Here is a 20,547-nt window from a genome sequence, read left to right as displayed (position 1 = left end):
AGAGCTCCTATGTATAATGTCACCAGTGATCACTATATTACCTGTACACTGACACTATATACAGAGCTCCTGTGTATAATGTCACTGGTGATCCCTGTATTACCTGTACACTGACAGTAAATACAGAGCTTCTGTGTATAATGTAGCTTAGTATTGTGTGTTTTTTTTATTAATGATCAGTATTGTAGTATTCAGTCACTATGTGGTGGCAATATGTGGTCTGGTCATGATGTCACGTATTTGTCCCTTGTATGTTGTATTAATGGTCATTTAAAAAAAATGTATGTGACTCATTCCCTTAAAGAAAAATATTTAAAAATATATTTATATTTAAAGGGAATCTGTCACAGGAAGTTGGAGGCCTATGTAAATGGCCTGTGTCCGGTCCGATGGGCGGTGTTTCTTCTTCTTTCTCCACCCCATCCGTGGCCTCCATCTGTGATCTTTTCCGGTATTAGAGAAGTTCAACTCCATAGTTTGCACGTGCACAAAGCAATCTAGCGTCGCACACACCCAGTAAGCTTTGCCCAACTGTGGGCAAAGCCAAAAATCATTACTGTGCATGCGCCAGTACACTATGTCCCGGAACACAGCAAAATACTTCCGGGACCTAATGACTGCAGACTTGTTGTTTTAGACGGGGCAACCCCTTTAAGTCTTCCAGGGACATCCTGGAAGTTTTACTTGACAAGATTACTGACTTGGAATGTTGTATAAATGATTTCTCTATATATGTATTTGTTAGTTATGCATATAATAACATATGTATTACACATATTTATCACGTGTCCCAAATGTATGTAGTTATTTGTTATTCTCCTTGGGCAGCCCAATTTTCTTTCTCTGGCCACTTTTTAACAGTTTTTGTTTCTTACCATTGATGCTTCCTGTGTTTGTCGTGACTTTAAAGGGAACCAAACCGTGGGCAGCAATTATCAGCCACCGGCTATAATCACAAACATCTATGTTTGTCTCCAAAATAATGCAGTGATTCATAGAAAAACATGCTATTACTGTAGTAGCTGGCAGGTACTGAGCTGCCCACGGGTGACTAGTCAGACAGGCGGGTCCTCAGCGGCTTCTCCCCACACGCTGACAGTGACTGGGTAGCCTCTGCTTGTGTTCGTGTAAAGGTAAAGGCTAGCCAATCACTGTCAATGGGCGGGGAGAAGCCACCGGGGACCCGCCTGTGGGACTAGTCAGTAGCGTGGCAAATAAAAGCATGTTTTTCTCTGAAATGCTGCAGCAATTAGAGACAAACATACATTCCTGGGATAATACAGCCAGCGGCTGATACATGTGGCCCAAGGTTTGGTCAGATGACAGGTTCTCTTTAACCCCTTAAAGACCACGGATACGCCTTTTAACAGTGGCAGTTAAGGGTACTTATTTCTCAGCACCGCTGTTTAATGGCACTGAGAAATAAGTGTATAGCGCCCCCAGAGTCAGAAATTCTCTGGGGTCTCAGCTACCGGCTACCGGGGGAATAACGGCGACCGCAAAAAAAAGTCTGATTTCCCATTTAATTAAGACTTGGGTTTCCCCATTCCTCCCCCCAGGTACCTCCATTGTACCTGTACCCTCCTGTATCCTCCAGTGAAGTCCCCCAGGCCTGTGGCACCTTCTTCCAGGAAGAAAGTGGCCGAGATCTGCCGGCCGGCACTCTGCAACCATAAGAAATTTTTCCTATTGGTAAATTTTGATCACTGTGATAGACTCTATCACAGTGATCAAAATAAAAAAATAGTAAATCAAACCCCCCTTTATCATCCCCTTAGTTAGGTAAAAATAATATAACAAAAAAATGTTTTTATTTCCTTTAAGGTTTGAGTTGGGGCTAGAGCTAGGGTTAGGATTGGTCTAGGGTTAGGGTTGTGGTTAAGGTTATGGTTAGGGATGAGATTATGGATAGGGGTGTGTTGGGGTTAAGGTTTGACTTAGAATTGGGGAGTTCCACTGTTTAAGTACGTTAGAGGGTCTCCAAAAGCGACATGGCGCACCCATTGATTTCAGCAAATTTTGTGTTCAAACAATCAAACGGTGCTCCCTCCCTTCTGAGCCCTGCCATGCACCCAAACAGTGGCTTTTCCCCACATATGGGGTATTGACATACTCAGGAGAAATTGCACAACAAACTTTGTGGTCCATTTTCTCCTGATACCCTTGAGAAAATAAAAAATTGGTTCCAAAGTAAATTTCTTTGTGAAAAAAGTAAAATGTTCATTTTTTTCTTGCCACATTGCTTTAGTTCTCGTGAAGCACCTGAAGGGTTAATAAACTTCTTGAATGTGGTTTTGCGCACCTTGAGGGGTGAAGTTTTCAGAATGGTGTAACTTTGGGGTATTTTCTGTTATATTGACCCCCACAAACTCACTTCAAATGTGAGGTGGTCCTTAAAGAAATGATTTTGTAAATTTTGTTGGAAAAATGAGAAATCGCTGGTCAAATTTAACATTTATAACGTTCTAACAAAAAAAAATCATGTTTCCAAAATTGTGCTGATGTAAAGATGACATGTGGGAAATGTTATTTATTAATTATTTTGTGTGACACCACTCTCTGATTTGAGGGTACAAAAATTAAGTTTGAAAATTGCAAAATTTTCAAAATTATTGTCAAATTTCCATTTTTTCATAAATAAACGCAAGTCATATCGAATAAATTTTACCACTAACATGAAGTAATAAGGCACAAGCAAACACGGTGTCCTGCTCCCTGGAGACCCCTTGCTTTACAGATTTTGCTTGAAAAAGGCATATTTATGCCGAAATGTTGCGGAAGTATATCTGTATCCACAAGGTCCCTTTATGTATTTTGGATTTTTGCCTCTAACTTTCTTATGAATAATACATTTTCTGTCTGAGTACAGAAGTTTTCTGCTATTTTTTTATACTTTTTTCTTCAAACACCAACAACATTTCCAGTGAGCAGCACTTAACCTCTTATATGAAGTACTATACGTCACGAAAAAAATTCTGAGAATCAGTGGGATCCGTTGAAGCCTTCCAGAGTTATAACTTCATAAAGTGACAGTGATCAGAATTGTAAAAGTTGACTTGGTCATTAAGTGGTTAAAACTGATTAATAAGTTATAATTACCCCAAAATAGTGCGATTAAAAAACACAGCATTTCCCAGGGAAGTGAAGCCCCTAATACAGTTACATCATAGGAGAAAATTTAAATTTCTGACTTGTAAGGAAAACATTTACGAGGTTGCAGGTCATGACGCCCCACAATACCGCGACCCTGATGGCTGCGGAGTGCTAGTAGTCGTTATATAGAAAATCCTGTAAACAGCGACTGATAATCCCTCCGTTATCATTCTAGGAATATATTTTAAGTTTTCTTTAAATGCAAGCAAAAATATAACTTACGATAAGGGCTAAAATGGAGGAAAAATTTCTGTAATGTTTATATGCAAAGTGAAGAATAACGATAATAACCTGAGACCGCAATGTACAAGAAATGAGTCTTTACACATAATACAAGTGACATTAATTCTCCTCTAGGAGGAGACGCCGCCGAGCTCCGGTCTCTATTACACACCGGTAACCGTCACATTATAACCACAGAATTTACATGTCCCCAGTATTTCCATACACAGTCTCTGGGGTCTCCTGTGTCCCCCGTCACTCTCTATATAGATCTCATTGTACAGATTGTCTCATCTTATAGTTTCTCTCTGACGCTCCAGACACATCAGGATGGTTTCTCGCAGTTATCTGCTGGCTGTGATCTTCATCTCTATTCAGGGTGAGAGATTCGGATCCTTCCATGATTGTGTGTAGAGAAATCTCTACAGTGGATCCCTCATCAGATCAGGATTTCTAGGAAGATCCCGACATATATCAGTAATGAATCTGTCTCTTCTAATCCTCAGGATCCTGTGGAGAGATTGTGATGACCCAGACTCCAGATTATGTCTCTGTGTCCCCCGGAGATACAGTCACCATCTCATGTACGGCCAGTGCTGGTATAAGCAACTATTTAAACTGGTACCAACAGAAATCAGGAGAACGACCAAAGCTTCTTATCTATGCTGCAACCACCCGATATACAGGAGTCCCAGACCGGTTCTCTGGATCTGGATCTGGAACTGCTTTCACTCTTACAATCCGAGGAGCGACAGAGGACGATGCAGCAGATTATTACTGTCAGCAGCGTTATAGCTTCCCTCTCACACAGTGATACAGAGCCGTACAAAAACCTCCTCCTCATCCCCCATGATGTCGCTGTATTACAATGTTGTGTAGATGAAGGTGCAGAGAATTAGCAGAGCGCTCAGTGATGATTTCTGTCTTCTCTTCCTCCTCTGGGAATAGATTCTTTCTGTACAGATCATTGTATAAACCAGTCAGGTATAAACCAGCGCTGACATAATGATTACAGACTATAGGAACATCTGCACCGGAGGAGAAACTCTGAATGTGGCCGGACAGCGGAGCGAGCTGATGAGAAACAGCTTCTCCTACTTTACGCTCAGTGAATTTATGGTATAAAAGTAATAATCACAAATCAGAATCTCTACATTTGCTGTTGCTGTAATCGCGCTGATCCACAGAATGAAGATGACGCTTTATTGTGCAGCATGTGAACAGCGTCCAACTACAAACATCAGGAAACATGAGAATTGTTCCTGTTTTTACTGAACTTTCTATCCTAAATATATAACAGAGCAATATAAGGAGAGAACGATGAGACGTCTGTAACTGGGATTAATACTCGTTATATGGGGACTGAGAATGTGAGAACGTGCGGCGTCTCCATAGACGGATGAGTGTGATGTAAGTGATGGAGGAATCCCCCAATCATCACATGAAGGGGGAACCCATCACCTCCTGGGCGTGTGAGTGATGGGCAGAGAGAGCTGGGGGGATTCCATACATATGTGACCCCACTATTGTAGGTTGTGGGAGGCTCATAATGGCCAGGCCACACGGCCGTGTAGGGAGCCTGTCAGCAGGTTGGTACATATGTAGATAGTGGTACAGCAGGAGAGGAGTCTAACCCCCAATAATGACATCTTTTTTTAGAGATCCATTGTGCCAGTCATGGGAAATCAACTTCTAGAATATTTTTTGTAGTTTTTAATGCAGCCAAAATATTAGACATTTCAGCCTTAAACGGCCTTCATCAGTAGCTACTGCAAGTAAAATGATGATCACGTCCAGAGTGATGATTTGACGTAAAAGCTTGGTGATTTTAAATGGAAGTAGCTGTGCATGTGGCGCTGGGCATGGAGCATATATTATTGCACTTATACCAATGTGGGTAGGGGTGTCAGCGTGCAGTCATCAGTGACGCGGTGTCCACTAGGTGACCTACTTGTGCACCTTCTGAAGTAATGCATACGGTGTTTTTCCTCTAGTCATGGGAATTCAAGCATGGAAGCAATATGCAAATCAGGGAGGAAGTTAATTGGGGCGTGGAAAAAGAATTCTGAGTGCATTAACGCTCCCAATGCTCTTCCCCCCTGATTTGCATATGGCCTCTGCACTAGATCTCTCCTGACTGGCACATCGGATCTCTGCATAAAAGTTTCATTGTTATTGGGGTAAGAGAGCCTGTAGAGCCGCACCACTACGTCCATATGTAAAATGTGCTGACAGATTCCTTTATAGAATAAAATTCTTGGACTTATGTGCGCTGCTAGACAGAATATCAAATCCAGGTTACGTAGATAGATTAACCTTTTATTTCCTAACGCGTTTCGAAGTCCATAACACTTCTTCCTCAGGGGATGACATATATGAGTAGATAGAGCTGTCTCTAGTTTTATACATCCACAGTTTGAAAATTGGCGCCAATGGTAACGTGATACAGCGCAAAAGTCAAAGTTCAAACAGATCAAATATCGTGAGAATATCATAATGATTTATCTTTAGTTGATAAAATCAATTGATCCTTTATTTATTTCACAGAAAAAGATATTAAAAAGCAGAAAAAAGGAAAAAAATGGTAAAAATATGAAAAGCGAACTCACGCCGCAGAAAAAGCAAGGAGAAGGTGCCACAGTCCAACGCCCATACCATCACACCAGACAAGAAGATGTCTTGGAGGAGGAAAGGAAAAAAAGGGGGATTGAAGATATGTATATAAAACATGAATAAAATACAAATGGTAAATATATTTATAAAATACTTATAAAATTCTTTGTAAATAAATGAATTAATCTTTTTATAAGAAATGTATGTGTCTGTCAATTCATTTATTTCCTCGGACATCGGAAATAACAAATAGCGCTTGGTGAAGCAACAGGACCCACAGAGAACTGGTTCAGCATTCACATGAGAGACCAAGATCGCTTCCCGCATTCTGCAGGAAAAGAAGAAAAAAAGAAATGGAGCAATTGATATTCTCAACCGCAATGTTGACACTTTTAAGAAGGATTTGACAACAATGAAGACTGATCACACATCTTGACAAATACACACAATGAAATCAATACACAACATTTTGTTAATAAAAATGTAAAAAGAAAGTACATTATGTAAAATAAAAATGTCGCACCTGAAAAATTACAGTAAAAGTAAAAATATGATAAAAAAAACTTTTAAAACACAATATTGGAGTATGTTAAAAAGAAATTGTTGTAAACGAAAAATATTGATTTAATTGCGTTTTAAAGAAAAACTTCAGAGATTTCGTTTAATCCATTCGGTTTGAGGGTATTTAGTCTATATATCCAGAAAATCTATTTTCTGTTCAATTGAACGCTGTTTAATGGCACTGAGAAATAAGTGTATAGTGCCCCCAGAGTCGGAAATTCTCCGGGGTCTCAGCTACTGGCTACTGGGGGAATAACAGCGACCGCAAAAAAAGTCTGATTTCCCATTTAATTAAGACTTGGGGTTCCCCATTCCTCCTCCCAGGTACCTCCTTTGTCCCTGTACCCTCCTGTACCCTCCTGTATCCTCCAGTGAAGTCCCCCAGGCTTGTGGCATCTTCTTCCAGGAAGAAAATGGCGGGCGCATTAACAGTGTGCCCGCCAAGATCTGCCGGCCGGCACTCTGCAACCATAGGAAATTTTTCCTATTGGTAAATTTTGATCACTGTGATAGACTCTATCGCAGTGATCAAAATAAAAAAATAGTAAATCAAACCCCCCTTTATCATTCGCTTAGTTAGGTAAAAATAATACAGTATAACAAAAAAAAAAATATTTATTTCCTTTAAGGTTTGGGTTGGGGCTAGAGCTAGGGTTAGGATTGGTCTAGGGTTAGGGTTGTGGTTAAGGTTATGGTTAGGGATGGGATTATGGATAGGGGTGTGTTGTGATTAAGGTTGGACTTAGAATTGGGAAGTTCCACTGTTTAAGTACGTTAGAGGGTCTCCAAAAGTGACATGGCGCACCCATTGATTTAAGCAAATTTTGTGCTCAAACAATCAAACGGTGCTCCCTCCCTTCTGAGCCCTTCCATGCACCCAAACAGTGGCTTTTCCCCACATATGGAGTATTGACATACTCAGGAGAAATTGCACAATAAACTTTGTGGTCCATTTTCTTCCGATACTCTTGAGAAAATAAAAAATTTGGTTCCAAATTAAATTTTTTTGTGAAAAAAGTAAAATGTTCATTTTTTTCTTGCCACATTGCTTTAGTTCTCGTGAAGCACCTGAAGGGTTAATAAACTTCTTGAATGTGGTTTTGCGCACCTTGAGGGGTGAAGTTTTCAGAATGGTGTAACTTTGGGGTATTTTCTGTTATATTGACTCCCCCAAACTCACTTCAAATGTGAGGTGGTCTTTAAAGAAATGGTTTTGTAAATTTTGTTGGGAAAATGAGAAATCACTGGTCAACTTTTAACCCTTATAAATGTTCTAACAAAAAAAAATCATGTTTCCAAAATTGTGCTGATGTAAAGATGACATGTGGGAAATGTTATTTATTAGCTATTTTGTGTGACACCACTCTCTGATTTAAGGGTACAAAAATTCAAATTTGGAAAATTGCAAAATTTTCAAAATTATTGTCAAATTTCCATTTTTTTTTCATAAATAAACGCAAGTCATATCAAAGAAATTTTACCACTAACATGAAGTAGTAATGCACGAGCAAACATGGTGTCCTGCTCCACGGAGACCCCTCGCTTTACAGATTTTGCTTGAAAAAGGCATATTTATGCCGAAATGTTGCGGAAGTATATGTTTATCCACCAGAGTCCCTTTATGTATTTTGTTTTTTTGCCTCTAACTTTCTTATGAATAATACATTTTCTGTCTGAGTACAGAAGTTTTCTGCTTTTTTTTATACTTTTTTCTTCAAAGCACCAACAACATTTCCAGTGAGCAGCCCTTAACCTCTTATATGAAGTACTATACGTCACAAAAATAATTCTCAGAATCAGTGGGATCCGTTGAAGCGTTCCAGAGTTATAACTTCATAAAGTGACAGTGGTCAGAATTGTAAAAGTTGACTTGGTCATTAAGGGATTAAAACTGATTAATAAGTTATAATTACCCCAAAATAGTGCGATTAAAAAACACAGCATTTCCCAGAGAAGTGAAGCCCCTCATACAGTTACATCACAGGAGACAATTTAAATTTCTGACTTGTAAAGAAATCCATTACGAGGTTGCAGGTTATGACTCCCCACAATACCGCGACCCTGATGGCTGCGGAGTGCTAGTAGTCGTTATATAGAAAATCCTATAAATAGCGACTGATAATCCCTCCGTTATCACTCTAGGAATATATTTTAAGTTTTCTTTAAATAGAAGCAAAAATATAACTTACGAAAAAGGCTAAAATGGAGAAAAAATTTCTGTAATGTTTATATGCAAAGCGAAGAACGATAATAACCTGAGACCACAATGTACAAGAAATGAGTCTTTACACATAATACAAGTGACATTAATTCTCCTCTAGGAGGAGACGCCGCCGAGCTCCGGTCTCTATTACACACCAGTAACCGTCACATTATAACCACAGAATTTACATGTCCCCAGTATTTCCATACACAGTCTCTGGGGTCTCCTGTGTCCCCCGTCACTCTCTATATAGATCTCATTGTACAGATTGTCTCATCTTATAGTTTCTCTCTGACGCTCCAGACACATCAGGATGGTTTCTCGCAGTTATCTGCTGGCTGTGATCTTCATCTCTATTCAGGGTGAGAGATTCGGATCCTTCCATGATTGTGTGTAGAGAAATCTCTACAGTGGATCCCTCATCAGATCAGGATTTCTAGGAAGATCCCGACATTTATCAGTAATGAATCTGTCTCTTCTAATCCTCAGGATCCTCTGGAGAGATTGTGATGACCCAGACTCCAGATTATGTCTCTGTGTCCCCCGGAGATACAGTCACCATCTCATGTACAGCCAGTGCTGGTATAAGTAGCTATTTAGCCTGGTACCAACAGAAGTCAGGAGAACGACCAAAGCTTCTTATCTATGATGCAACCACCCGATATACAGGAGTCCCAGACCGGTTCACTGGATCTGGATCTGGAACTGCTTTCACTCTTACAATCCGAGGAGCGACAGAGGACGATGCAGCAGATTATTACTGTCAGCAGAATGATGAGCTTCCTCTCACACAGTGATACAGAGCCGTACAAAAACCTCCTCCTCATCCCCCATGATGTCGCTGTATTACAATGTTGTGTAGATGAAGGTGCAGAGAATTAGCAGAGCGCTCAGTGATGATCTCTGTCTTCTCTTCTTCCTCTGGGAATAGATTCTTTCTGTACAGATCATTGTATAAACCAGTCAGGTATAAACCAGCGCTGACATAATGATTACAGACTATAGGAACATCTGCACCGGAGGAGAAACTCTGAATGTGGCCGGACAGCGGAGCGAGCTGATGAGAAACAGCTTCTCCTACGTTACGCTCATTGAATTTATGGTATAAAAGTAATAATCACAAATCAGAATCTCTACATTTGCTGTTGCTGTAATCGCGCTGATCCACAGAATGAAGATGACGCTTTATTGTGCAGCATGTGAACAGCGTCCAACTGCAAACATCAGGAAACATGAGAATTGTTCCTGTTTTTACTGAACTTTCTATCCTAAATATATAAAGCAGCAATATAAGGAGAGAGCGATGAGACGTCTGTAACTGGGATTAATACTCGTTATATGGGGACTGAGAATGTGAGAACGTGCGGCGTCTCCATAGACGGATGAGTGTGATGTAAGTGATGGAGAAATCCCCCAATCATCACATGAAGGGGGAACCCATCACCTCCTGGGCGTGTGAGTGATGGGCAGAGAGAGCTGGGGGGATTCCATACATATCTGACCCCACTATTGTAGGTTGTGGGAGACCCATAATGGCCAGGTCACACAGCCGTATAGGGAGCCTGTCAGCAGGTTGGTACATATGTAGATAGTGGTACGGCAGGAGAGGAGCCTAACCCCCAATAATGATATCTTTTTTTAGAGATCCATTGTGCCAGTCATGGGAAATCAACTTCTAGAATATTTTTTGTAGTTTTTAACCCCTTTCTGACATGAGACGTACTATACCGTCCATGGGACCCGGGCCCCTATGCCCATGGACGGGATAGTACGTCTACCGCGATCAGCGGCGCCCACGTGGTGAGCGCTGCTAATCATGGCCGGGTGTCAGCTAATTATCATAGCTGACACCCGGCACAATGTGTCAGGGGTGGTCACGGACCGCCCCCGACACGTTAACCCCTTGCACACAGTGATCAAACATGATCGCGGTGTACCGGGGGTTAAAGGGAAGCATCGGCAGGGAGGGGGCTCCCTCCGTGCTTCCCTGAGCCCCCCACGGCAGCGCAATGTGCAGCGCTGCTGCAGGAGTCTCTTTCCCTACAGGCCCCCGAATCCAAGATGGCGACGGGGGCCTTGGGGGCCTGTAGGGAGCTGACTTCCTCACTGCCTGCAAAGCGCAGGCAAGGAGGAAACCTGCACACTGCCTGTGACAGATTGTTGATCTGTCACAGTGATCTGTGATGTGACAGATCAGCGATCTGTCACACGACAGTGATGTCCCACCTGGGACTATGTAATAAAGTAAAAGAAAAAAAAAAGTGTTAAAATAATTTTTAAAAAATCGCCAAATAAATTAGAAAAAAAAAAAATATTCCCCAATAAATTCATTTTTTGGAAATAAAAAAAACAATAAAAGTACACATATTAGGTATCGCCGTGTCCGTTACGACCTGCCCTATAAAACTGTCCCATTAGTTAACCCCTTTAGTGAACCCCTTAAAAAATAAAAATAAAAAATGAAGCAAAAAATAATGATTTATTATTAGAGTAGAGCGAAACGGGTCGAAAAATTTCAAAAGTTGCCGACTTTTGGTAAATTCGGGTTTCATGAAACAAAACCCAAGACTAGGATGAGGTCGACCACGAGGTCGGCGACTTACGCGCCAAAGTCGCGTTTCAAAAGTTTGTTTTGCGCTCTTTTTCAGCCAATCAGGATCCATGGACACTGTGGGCAACGTGATGACATAGGCAGGGGTCACCACCATCTTTCAGAAGGGCATGCAAGTGATTGGCTTGCTTTGGTGGGCGTCACAGGGGGTATAAAAGGGCGTGCACACCGACCGCCATCTTACTTCTGCCGATCTCAGTATAGGGAGAGGTTGCTGCTGATTCTGTAGGGAGAGCGTTAGGCAGGGAAGAAGAAAAAAAAACTGCTTCTGCTGCTAGCGATTTGGCCTGCACAACACACCAGTCACTGTGTGTGCAGTGCAAGGGGAGGCTATATAGTGGTGTATCAGTGGTGTTGGTTGTTGGGCTGCCTTCTAAGGCTTCCTGACATTCCTGCATTGCTGTTTACCCACTGCTCTGCAAACTGCTTTTTTAAAAGCAATCCCAATTTTTTTTCTTGTCCTGCTGAGAAGAAAAAAAAACTGCTTCTGCTGCTAGCGATTTGGCCTGTACAACACACCAATCACTGTGTGTGCAGTGCAAGGGGAGGCTATATAGTGGTGTATCAGTGGTGTTGGTTGTTGGGCTGCCTTCTAAGGCTTCCTGAGATTCCTGCATTGCTGTTTACCCACTGCTCCGCAAACTGCTTTTTTAAAAGCAATCCCAATTTTTTTTTTTTGTCCTGCTGAGAAGGAAAAAAAAACTGCTTCTGCTGCTAGCGATTTGGCCTGTACAACTAACAAGTCACTGTGTGTGCAGTGCAAGGGGAGGCTATATTGTGGTGTATCAGTGGTGTTGGTTGTTGGGCTGCCTTTTAAGGCTTCCTGACAGGCTGGCATTGCTGTTTACCCACTGCGCTGCAAACTGCTTTTTTAAAAGCAATCCAATCTCCCTTATCCTCTAGTCACTTTTGTCACAGCTGTGCCATCAAACCTGTGACATAGCGCTCAGATATCAGTGGGCCTCACACAATCCAAAAGTGTCTAGTGTCCACAAGTGTGTGCAGAAATTCAAAATCTCCTTTATCCTCTAGTCACTTTGGTCACAGCTGTGCCATCGAGCCTGTCACATAGCGCTCAGATATTCATTGGGCCTCACACAATCCAAAAGTGTCCAGTGTCCACAAGTGTGTGCAGAAATTCAAAATCTCCCTTATCCTCTCGTCACTTTTGTCACAGCTGTGCCATCGAGCCTGTGACATAGCGCTCAGATATCAGTGGGCCTCACACAATCCAAAAGTGTCCAGTGTCCACAAGTGTGTGCAGAAATTCAAAATCTCCCTTATCCTCTAGTCACTTTTGTCACAGCTGTGCCATCAAGCCAGTCACATAGCGCTCAGATATTCATTGGGCCTCACACAATCCAAAAGTGTCCAGTGTCCACAAGTGTGTGCAGAAATTCAAAATCTCCCTTATCCTCTCGTCACTTTTGTCACAGCTGTGCCATCGAGCCTGTCACATAGCGCTCAGATATCAGTGGGCCTCACACAATCCAAAAGTGTCCAGTGTCCACAAGTGTGTGCAGAAATTCAAAATCTCCCTTATCCTCTCGTCACTTTTGTCACAGCTGTGCCATCGAGCCTGTGACATAGCGCTCAGATATCAGTGGGCCTCACACAATCCAAAAGTGTCCAGTGTCAACAAGTGTGTGCAGAAATTCAAAATCTCCCTTATCCTCTAGTCACTTTGGTCACAGCTGTGCCATCGAGCCTGTCACATAGCGCTCAGATATTCATTGGGCCTCACACAATCCAAAAGTGTCCAGTGTCCACAAGTGTGTGCAGAAATTCAAAATCTCCCTTATCCTCTCGTCACTTTTGTCACAGCTGTGCCATCGAGCCTGTCACATAGCGCTCAGATATCAGTGGGCCTCACACAATCCAGAAGTGTCCAGTGTCCACAAGTGTGTGCAGAAATTCAAAATCTCCCTTATCCTCTCGTCACTTTTGTCACAGCTGTGCCATCGAGCCTGTGACATAGCGCTCAGATATCAGTGGGCCTCACACAATCCAAAAGTGTCCAGTGTCCACAAGTGTGTGCAGAAATTCAAAATCTCCTTTATCCTCTAGTCACTTTGGTCACAGCTGTGCCATCGAGCCTGTCACATAGCGCTCAGATATTCATTGGGCCTCACACAATCCAAAAGTGTCCAGTGTCCACAAGTGTGTGCAGAAATTCAAAATCTCCCTTATCCTCTAGTCACTTTGGTCACAGCTGTGCCATCGAGCCTGTCACATAGCGCTCAGATATTCATTGGGCCTCACACAATCCAAAAGTGTCCAGTTTCCACAAGTGTGTGCAAAAATTCAAAATCTCCCTTATCCTCTCGTCACTTTTGTCACAGCTGTGCCATCGAGCCTGTCACATAGCGCTCAGATATCAGTGGGCCTCACACAATCCAAAAGTGTCCAGTGTCCACAAGTGTGTGCAGAAATTCAAAATCTCCCTTATCCTCTCGTCACTTTTGTCACAGCTGTGCCATCGAGCCTGTGACACAGCGCTCAGATATCAGTGGGCCTCACACAATCCAAAAGTGTCCAGTGTCCACAAGTGTGTGCAGAAATTCAAAATCTCCTTTATCCTCTAGTCACTTTGGTCACAGCTGTGCCATCGAGCCTGTCACATAGCGCTCAGATATTCATTGGGCCTCACACAATCCAAAAGTGTCCAGTGTCCACAAGTGTGTGCAGAAATTCAAAATCTCCCTTATCCTCTAGTCACTTTGGTCACAGCTGTGCCATTGAGCCTGTCACATAGCGCTCAGATATTCATTGGGCCTCACACAATCCAAAAGTGTCCAGTGTCCACAAGTGTGTGCAGAAATTCAAAATCTCCCTTATCCTCTAGTCACTTTGGTCACAGCTGTGCCATTGAGCCTGTCACATAGCGCTCAGATATTCATTGGGCCTCACACAATCCAAAAGTGTCCAGTGTCCACAAGTGTGTGCAGAAATTCAAAATCTCCCTTATCCTCTAGTCACTTTGGTCACAGCTGTGCCATTGAGCCTGTCACATAGCGCTCAGATATTCATTGGGCCTCACACAATCCAAAAGTGTCCAGTGTCCACAAGTGTGTGCAGAAATTCAAAATCTCCCTTATCCTCTAGTCACTTTGGTCACAGCTGTGCCATCGAGCCTGTGACATAGCGCTCAGATATCTGTGGGCCTCACACAAGCCAAAAGTGTCCAGTGTCCACAAGTGTGTGCAGAAATTCAAAATCTCCCTTATCCTCTCGTCACTTTGGTCACAGCTGTGCCATCGAGCCTGTCACATAGCGCTCAGATATCAGTGGGCCTCACACAATCCAAAAGTGTCCAGTGACCACAAGTGATTGCAGAAATTCAAAATCTCCCTTATCCTCTAGTCACTTTGGTCACAGCTGTGCCATCGAGCCTGTCACATAGCGCTCAGATATTCATTGGGCCTCACACAATCCAAAAGTGTCCAGTGTCCACAAGTGTGTGCAGAAATTCAAAATCTCCCTTATCCTCTCGTCACTTTTGTCACAGCTGTGCCATCGAGCCTGTGACATAGCTCTCAGATATCAGTTGGCCTCACACAATCCAAAAGTGTCCAGTGTCCACAAGTGTGTGCAGAAATTCAAAATCTCCCTTATCCTCTAGTCACTTTGGTCACAGCTGTGCCATCGAGCCTGTCACATAGCGCTCAGATATCAGTGGGCCTCACACAATCCAAAAGTGTCCAGTGTCCACAAGTGTGTGCAGAAATTCAAAATCTCCCTTATCCTCTAGTCACTTTTGTCACAGCTGTGCCATCAAGCCAGTCACATAGCGCTCAGATATTCATTGGGCCTCACACAATCCAAAAGTGTCCAGTGTCCACAAGTGTGTGCAGAAATTCAAAATCTCCCTTATCCTCTCGTCACTTTTGTCACAGCTGTGCCATCGAGCCTGTCACATAGCGCTCAGATATCAGTGGGCCTCACACAATCCAAAAGTGTCCAGTGTCCACAAGTGTGTGCAGAAATTCAAAATCTCCCTTATCCTCTCGTCACTTTTGTCACAGCTGTGCCATCGAGCCTGTGACATAGCGCTCAGATATCAGTGGGCCTCACACAATCCAAAAGTGTCCAGTGTCAACAAGTGTGTGCAGAAATTCAAAATCTCCCTTATCCTCTAGTCACTTTGGTCACAGCTGTGCCATCGAGCCTGTCACATAGCGCTCAGATATTCATTGGGCCTCACACAATCCAAAAGTGTCCAGTGTCCACAAGTGTGTGCAGAAATTCAAAATCTCCCTTATCCTCTCGTCACTTTTGTCACAGCTGTGCCATCGAGCCTGTCACATAGCGCTCAGATATCAGTGGGCCTCACACAATCCAGAAGTGTCCAGTGTCCACAAGTGTGTGCAGAAATTCAAAATCTCCCTTATCCTCTCGTCACTTTTGTCACAGCTGTGCCATCGAGCCTGTGACATAGCGCTCAGATATCAGTGGGCCTCACACAATCCAAAAGTGTCCAGTGTCCACAAGTGTGTGCAGAAATTCAAAATCTCCTTTATCCTCTAGTCACTTTGGTCACAGCTGTGCCATCGAGCCTGTCACATAGCGCTCAGATATTCATTGGGCCTCACACAATCCAAAAGTGTCCAGTGTCCACAAGTGTGTGCAGAAATTCAAAATCTCCCTTATCCTCTAGTCACTTTGGTCACAGCTGTGCCATCGAGCCTGTCACATAGCGCTCAGATATTCATTGGGCCTCACACAATCCAAAAGTGTCCAGTTTCCACAAGTGTGTGCAAAAATTCAAAATCTCCCTTATCCTCTCGTCACTTTTGTCACAGCTGTGCCATCGAGCCTGTCACATAGCGCTCAGATATCAGTGGGCCTCACACAATCCAAAAGTGTCCAGTGTCCACAAGTGTGTGCAGAAATTCAAAATCTCCCTTATCCTCTCGTCACTTTTGTCACAGCTGTGCCATCGAGCCTGTGACACAGCGCTCAGATATCAGTGGGCCTCACACAATCCAAAAGTGTCCAGTGTCCACAAGTGTGTGCAGAAATTCAAAATCTCCTTTATCCTCTAGTCACTTTGGTCACAGCTGTGCCATCGAGCCTGTCACATAGCGCTCAGATATTCATTGGGCCTCACACAATCCAAAAGTGTCCAGTGTCCACAAGTGTGTGCAGAAATTCAAAATCTCCCTTATCCTCTAGTCACTTTGGTCACAGCTGTGCCATTGAGCCTGTCACATAGCGCTCAGATATTCATTGGGCCTCACACAATCCAAAAGTGTCCAGTGTCCACAAGTGTGTGCAGAAATTCAAAATCTCCCTTATCCTCTAGTCACTTTGGTCACAGCTGTGCCATTGAGCCTGTCACATAGCGCTCAGATATTCATTGGGCCTCACACAATCCAAAAGTGTCCAGTGTCCACAAGTGTGTGCAGAAATTCAAAATCTCCCTTATCCTCTAGTCACTTTGGTCACAGCTGTGCCATTGAGCCTGTCACATAGCGCTCAGATATTCATTGGGCCTCACACAATCCAAAAGTGTCCAGTGTCCACAAGTGTGTGCAGAAATTCAAAATCTCCCTTATCCTCTAGTCACTTTGGTCACAGCTGTGCCATCGAGCCTGTGACATAGCGCTCAGATATCTGTGGGCCTCACACAAGCCAAAAGTGTCCAGTGTCCACAAGTGTGTGCAGAAATTCAAAATCTCCCTTATCCTCTCGTCACTTTGGTCACAGCTGTGCCATCGAGCCTGTCACATAGCGCTCAGATATCAGTGGGCCTCACACAATCCAAAAGTGTCCAGTGACCACAAGTGTCTGCAGAAATTCAAAATCTCCCTTATCCTCTAGTCACTTTGGTCACAGCTGTGCCATCGAGCCTGTCACATAGCGCTCAGATATTCATTGGGCCTCACACAATCCAAAAGTGTCCAGTGTCCACAAGTGTGTGCAGAAATTCAAAATCTCCCTTATCCTCTCGTCACTTTTGTCACAGCTGTGCCATCGAGCCTGTGACATAGCTCTCAGATATCAGTTGGCCTCACACAATCCAAACGTGTCCAGTGTCCACAAGTGTGTGCAGAAATTCAAAATCTCCCTTATCCTCTAGTCACTTTGGTCACAGCTGTGCCATCGAGCCTGTCACATAGCGCTCAGATATCAGTGGGCCTCACACAATCCAAAAGTGTCCAGTGTCCACAAGTGTGTGCAGAAATTCAAAATCTCCCTTATCCTCTAGTCACTTTTGTCACAGCTGTGCCATCGAGCCTGTCACATAGCGTTCAGATATCAGTGGGCCTCACACAATCCAAAAGTGTCCAGTGTCCACAAGTGTCTGCAGAAATTCAAAATCTCCCTTATCCTCTCGTCACTTTTGTCACAGCTGTGCCATCGAGCCTGTCACATAGCGCTCAGATATCAGTGGGCCTCACACAATCCAAAAGTGTCCAGTGTCCACAAGTGTCTGCAGAAGTTCAAAATCTCCCCTGTCCTATAGACACCTTGTACCATGTTTTACATTACTATATAGTTTGTTGGATTTTGTCTACATTTCTACCAAAAATGAGGAAGGCTGGTGGAAGAGGCCGTGGAATTGGGCGGGGGTTGGCAGCTGGTAATGATGGTGTTGGTGGTGGATCTGATGGTAGTGGCAAGAGCAAAATAGGACCGAATGCAGGAGGTGTTGAGCCTGCGTCATCATCTGGCTACATAAGGCCTCGAACGCTTAGTTTTCTAGGAGTTGGCAAACCGCTTTTAAAGCCAGAGCATCAGGAAAAAGTTTTATCTTACATTGCTGACTCAGCCTCCAGCTCTATCGCCTCCTCTTCTTAAGTTGTAAAAAGTAAAAGCACTGAGTCGTCATTGGAGGCTCATGTTCATGAACCACACCTTTCCTTGTGTCCTTCACCCCAACCAAGATTGAAGGATGATGCAGGCCATACTACTGATTACTCCATGGAGCTGTTTTCACATACCATGCCTGGATTATCAAATCAAATGGTGAATTACCCAGGCCAAGATGAATCTGACATGGAGTGCACTGATGCACAGCCGCTGATGGATGATTTTGCTGGTACATTCACTCAGAGCACTACATTGTCCTCGCAGTGTACAGAGCCAGATTCTGACCCTGATGAGACTCAGGTGCCTCTTCCCGCACACTATACCACCATACACGGTGACACAGAGGAAGGTGCACATGACATAGAAGAGGAGGTGATGGATGACCCAGTTGTTGACCCAGATTGGCATCCATTGGGGGAAGAGGGTGCTGCTTCCAATAGCTCAGATGAGGAGCATCCACAGCAGACATCGACATCGCAACAGCTGTTATCTGGCAGGCCCGGAGAACTCCAAAGACAGGTTCCAAACATCAAAAGAGTTGCTGGACAGCTTGTCCAGAGGGTCAAAAGATCACAGCGTGCTAGACTGCAAAATGTCTGCCAAAGTAGGAAGAGTGCAGTGTGGCACTTTTTTGACCAAAATCCTCATGATCAGGCCAAGGTTATCTGTAAGAAGTGCGCAAAGACCTTTAGCCGAGGGAAAAATCTGAAAAATTTGAATACCAGTTGCATGCTTAGACATTTAACCAGCATGCACTTGCAAGCGTGGACACAACACCAAACCTCAAGTGCCACATGTGCAACTGATCACAACAAAGGTAGTCAGCAACGCTACATTGTTTCCCCCACTGTAAGCCCACCGGTTAGCACAGCAGCAAATGTTGAGGTGTCGTTGCAAGGCCACAGCAGTCAGGGAATCCCACTGTTATATCAACGAAAGACTGATTCTAGGCCATCAGAAAGAACACCAACTCCATCACCATCATCAACCCTCTCTCAGTCCGCCCTGTCCACCGCTACTTCCACCGTATGCAGCTCTCAAGTCCAGCTCACCCTCTCAGACACTATAAGTAGGTCAAGAAAGTACTCAGTCTCTCATCCGCGTACACTGGGTTTGAACGCCCACATTGCCAAACTAATCTCGTTTGAGATGATGCCCTTTCGGTTGGTGGAAAGCACAGCTTTCCGCGAACTCATGGCCTATGCAGTACCACGCTATGACCTACCCAGTCGCCACTTCTTCTCTCGCAAAGCCATCCCAGCCCTCCACCATCATGTGAAAGACCGCATTGTCCATGCACTCAAGCAGTCAGTGAGCGGAAAGGTGCACCTCACAACTAATGCATGGTCCAGTCGGCATGGCCAGGGCCGTTACGTGTCCATCACTGCGCACTGGGTTAATGTGGTGGATGCAGGGTCCACAGGGGACAGCGGTGGTGGGACAGTGCTGCCTAGCCCACGGTATAGGAAACAGTTGGCTGTAGGCGTTCGACCCTCCTCCTCCTCCTCCTCCAGAAGCGAAAGCTCGTCCACAGAGCGCAGTCGTACGAGCACTCCATCTGCAGCTGCCACTGTTGCACACGATGTGTCCCCCTATTGAGCAGCTAGTGGAAAGCGTCAGCAGGCTGTGTTGCAGATGATGTGTTTGGGCAACAGACACACCGCCGAGGTGCTGGCCGAGTACTTGAAGCGACAAACTGAGTCATGGCTGGGCAGTGTACATCTTGAGGCAGGCAAGGTAGTTAGTGATAACGGCCGTAATTTTGTGGCAGCCATATCCCTTTCAAAACTCAGCCATATACCTTGCTTGGCTCACACCTTGAACCTGGTGGTGCAGTGCTTCCTCAAAAATTATCCGGAGTTAACAGCCCTGCTCCAGAAGGTGCGAAGACTGTGCGCGCACATCCGCCGGTCGCCTGTACACTCCATTCGTATGCAGAAGCTGCAGCGATTGCTCCACCTTTCCCAACCACCGCCTCATTATCGACATTGCAACAAGGTGGAACTCCACCCTGCACATGGTGGAGCGGCTGTGCGAGCAGAGGCAGGCTATAATGCATTTGTGGGAGGATACACGGCCAGGCACTTTGAGAGCAGACATGGAGTTGACAGGTGTGCAGTGGTCGAAGCTGAAAGACCTCTGTAAAGTCCTTCAGTGTTTTGAGGAATGCACACGGCTGGTAAGCGCAGTCGACGCCATCCTAAGCATGAGCATCCCACTTATGCGTCTGCTCATGCAAACTTTGACGCACCTTAAGGAGCAGGCGTCTGCAGCCAATGTTGATGAGGAGGAAGAGGAGGAGGGAATCCTTGATGACATTCAGCCATTGTCTGCTCAGGGACCTCTCCTGGACGAGGTGGAGGAAGAA

General features: G+C 44.2%; 1 gene segment (V, D, J or C); it reads left to right on the top strand.

The window, feature by feature from the left end:
• Positions 1–3,705: 3,705 nt before the first annotated feature.
• Positions 3,706–4,189, top strand: LOC141098800 (immunoglobulin kappa variable 1-39-like). The segment is given in 2 exon segments: positions 3,706–3,754; positions 3,882–4,189. Coding segments are annotated over 2 exon segments (357 nt in total).
• The last annotated feature ends 16,358 nt before the right edge of the window (positions 4,190–20,547 follow it).

This window comes from Dendrobates tinctorius, unplaced genomic scaffold, assembly GCF_039654945.1.
Source record: "Dendrobates tinctorius isolate UK_male_01 unplaced genomic scaffold, ASM3965494v1 ptg000095l, whole genome shotgun sequence".
Classification (NCBI taxonomy): Eukaryota; Metazoa; Chordata; class Amphibia; order Anura; family Dendrobatidae; genus Dendrobates; species Dendrobates tinctorius.
This window is presented reverse-complemented; position numbering and strand designations above follow the sequence as displayed.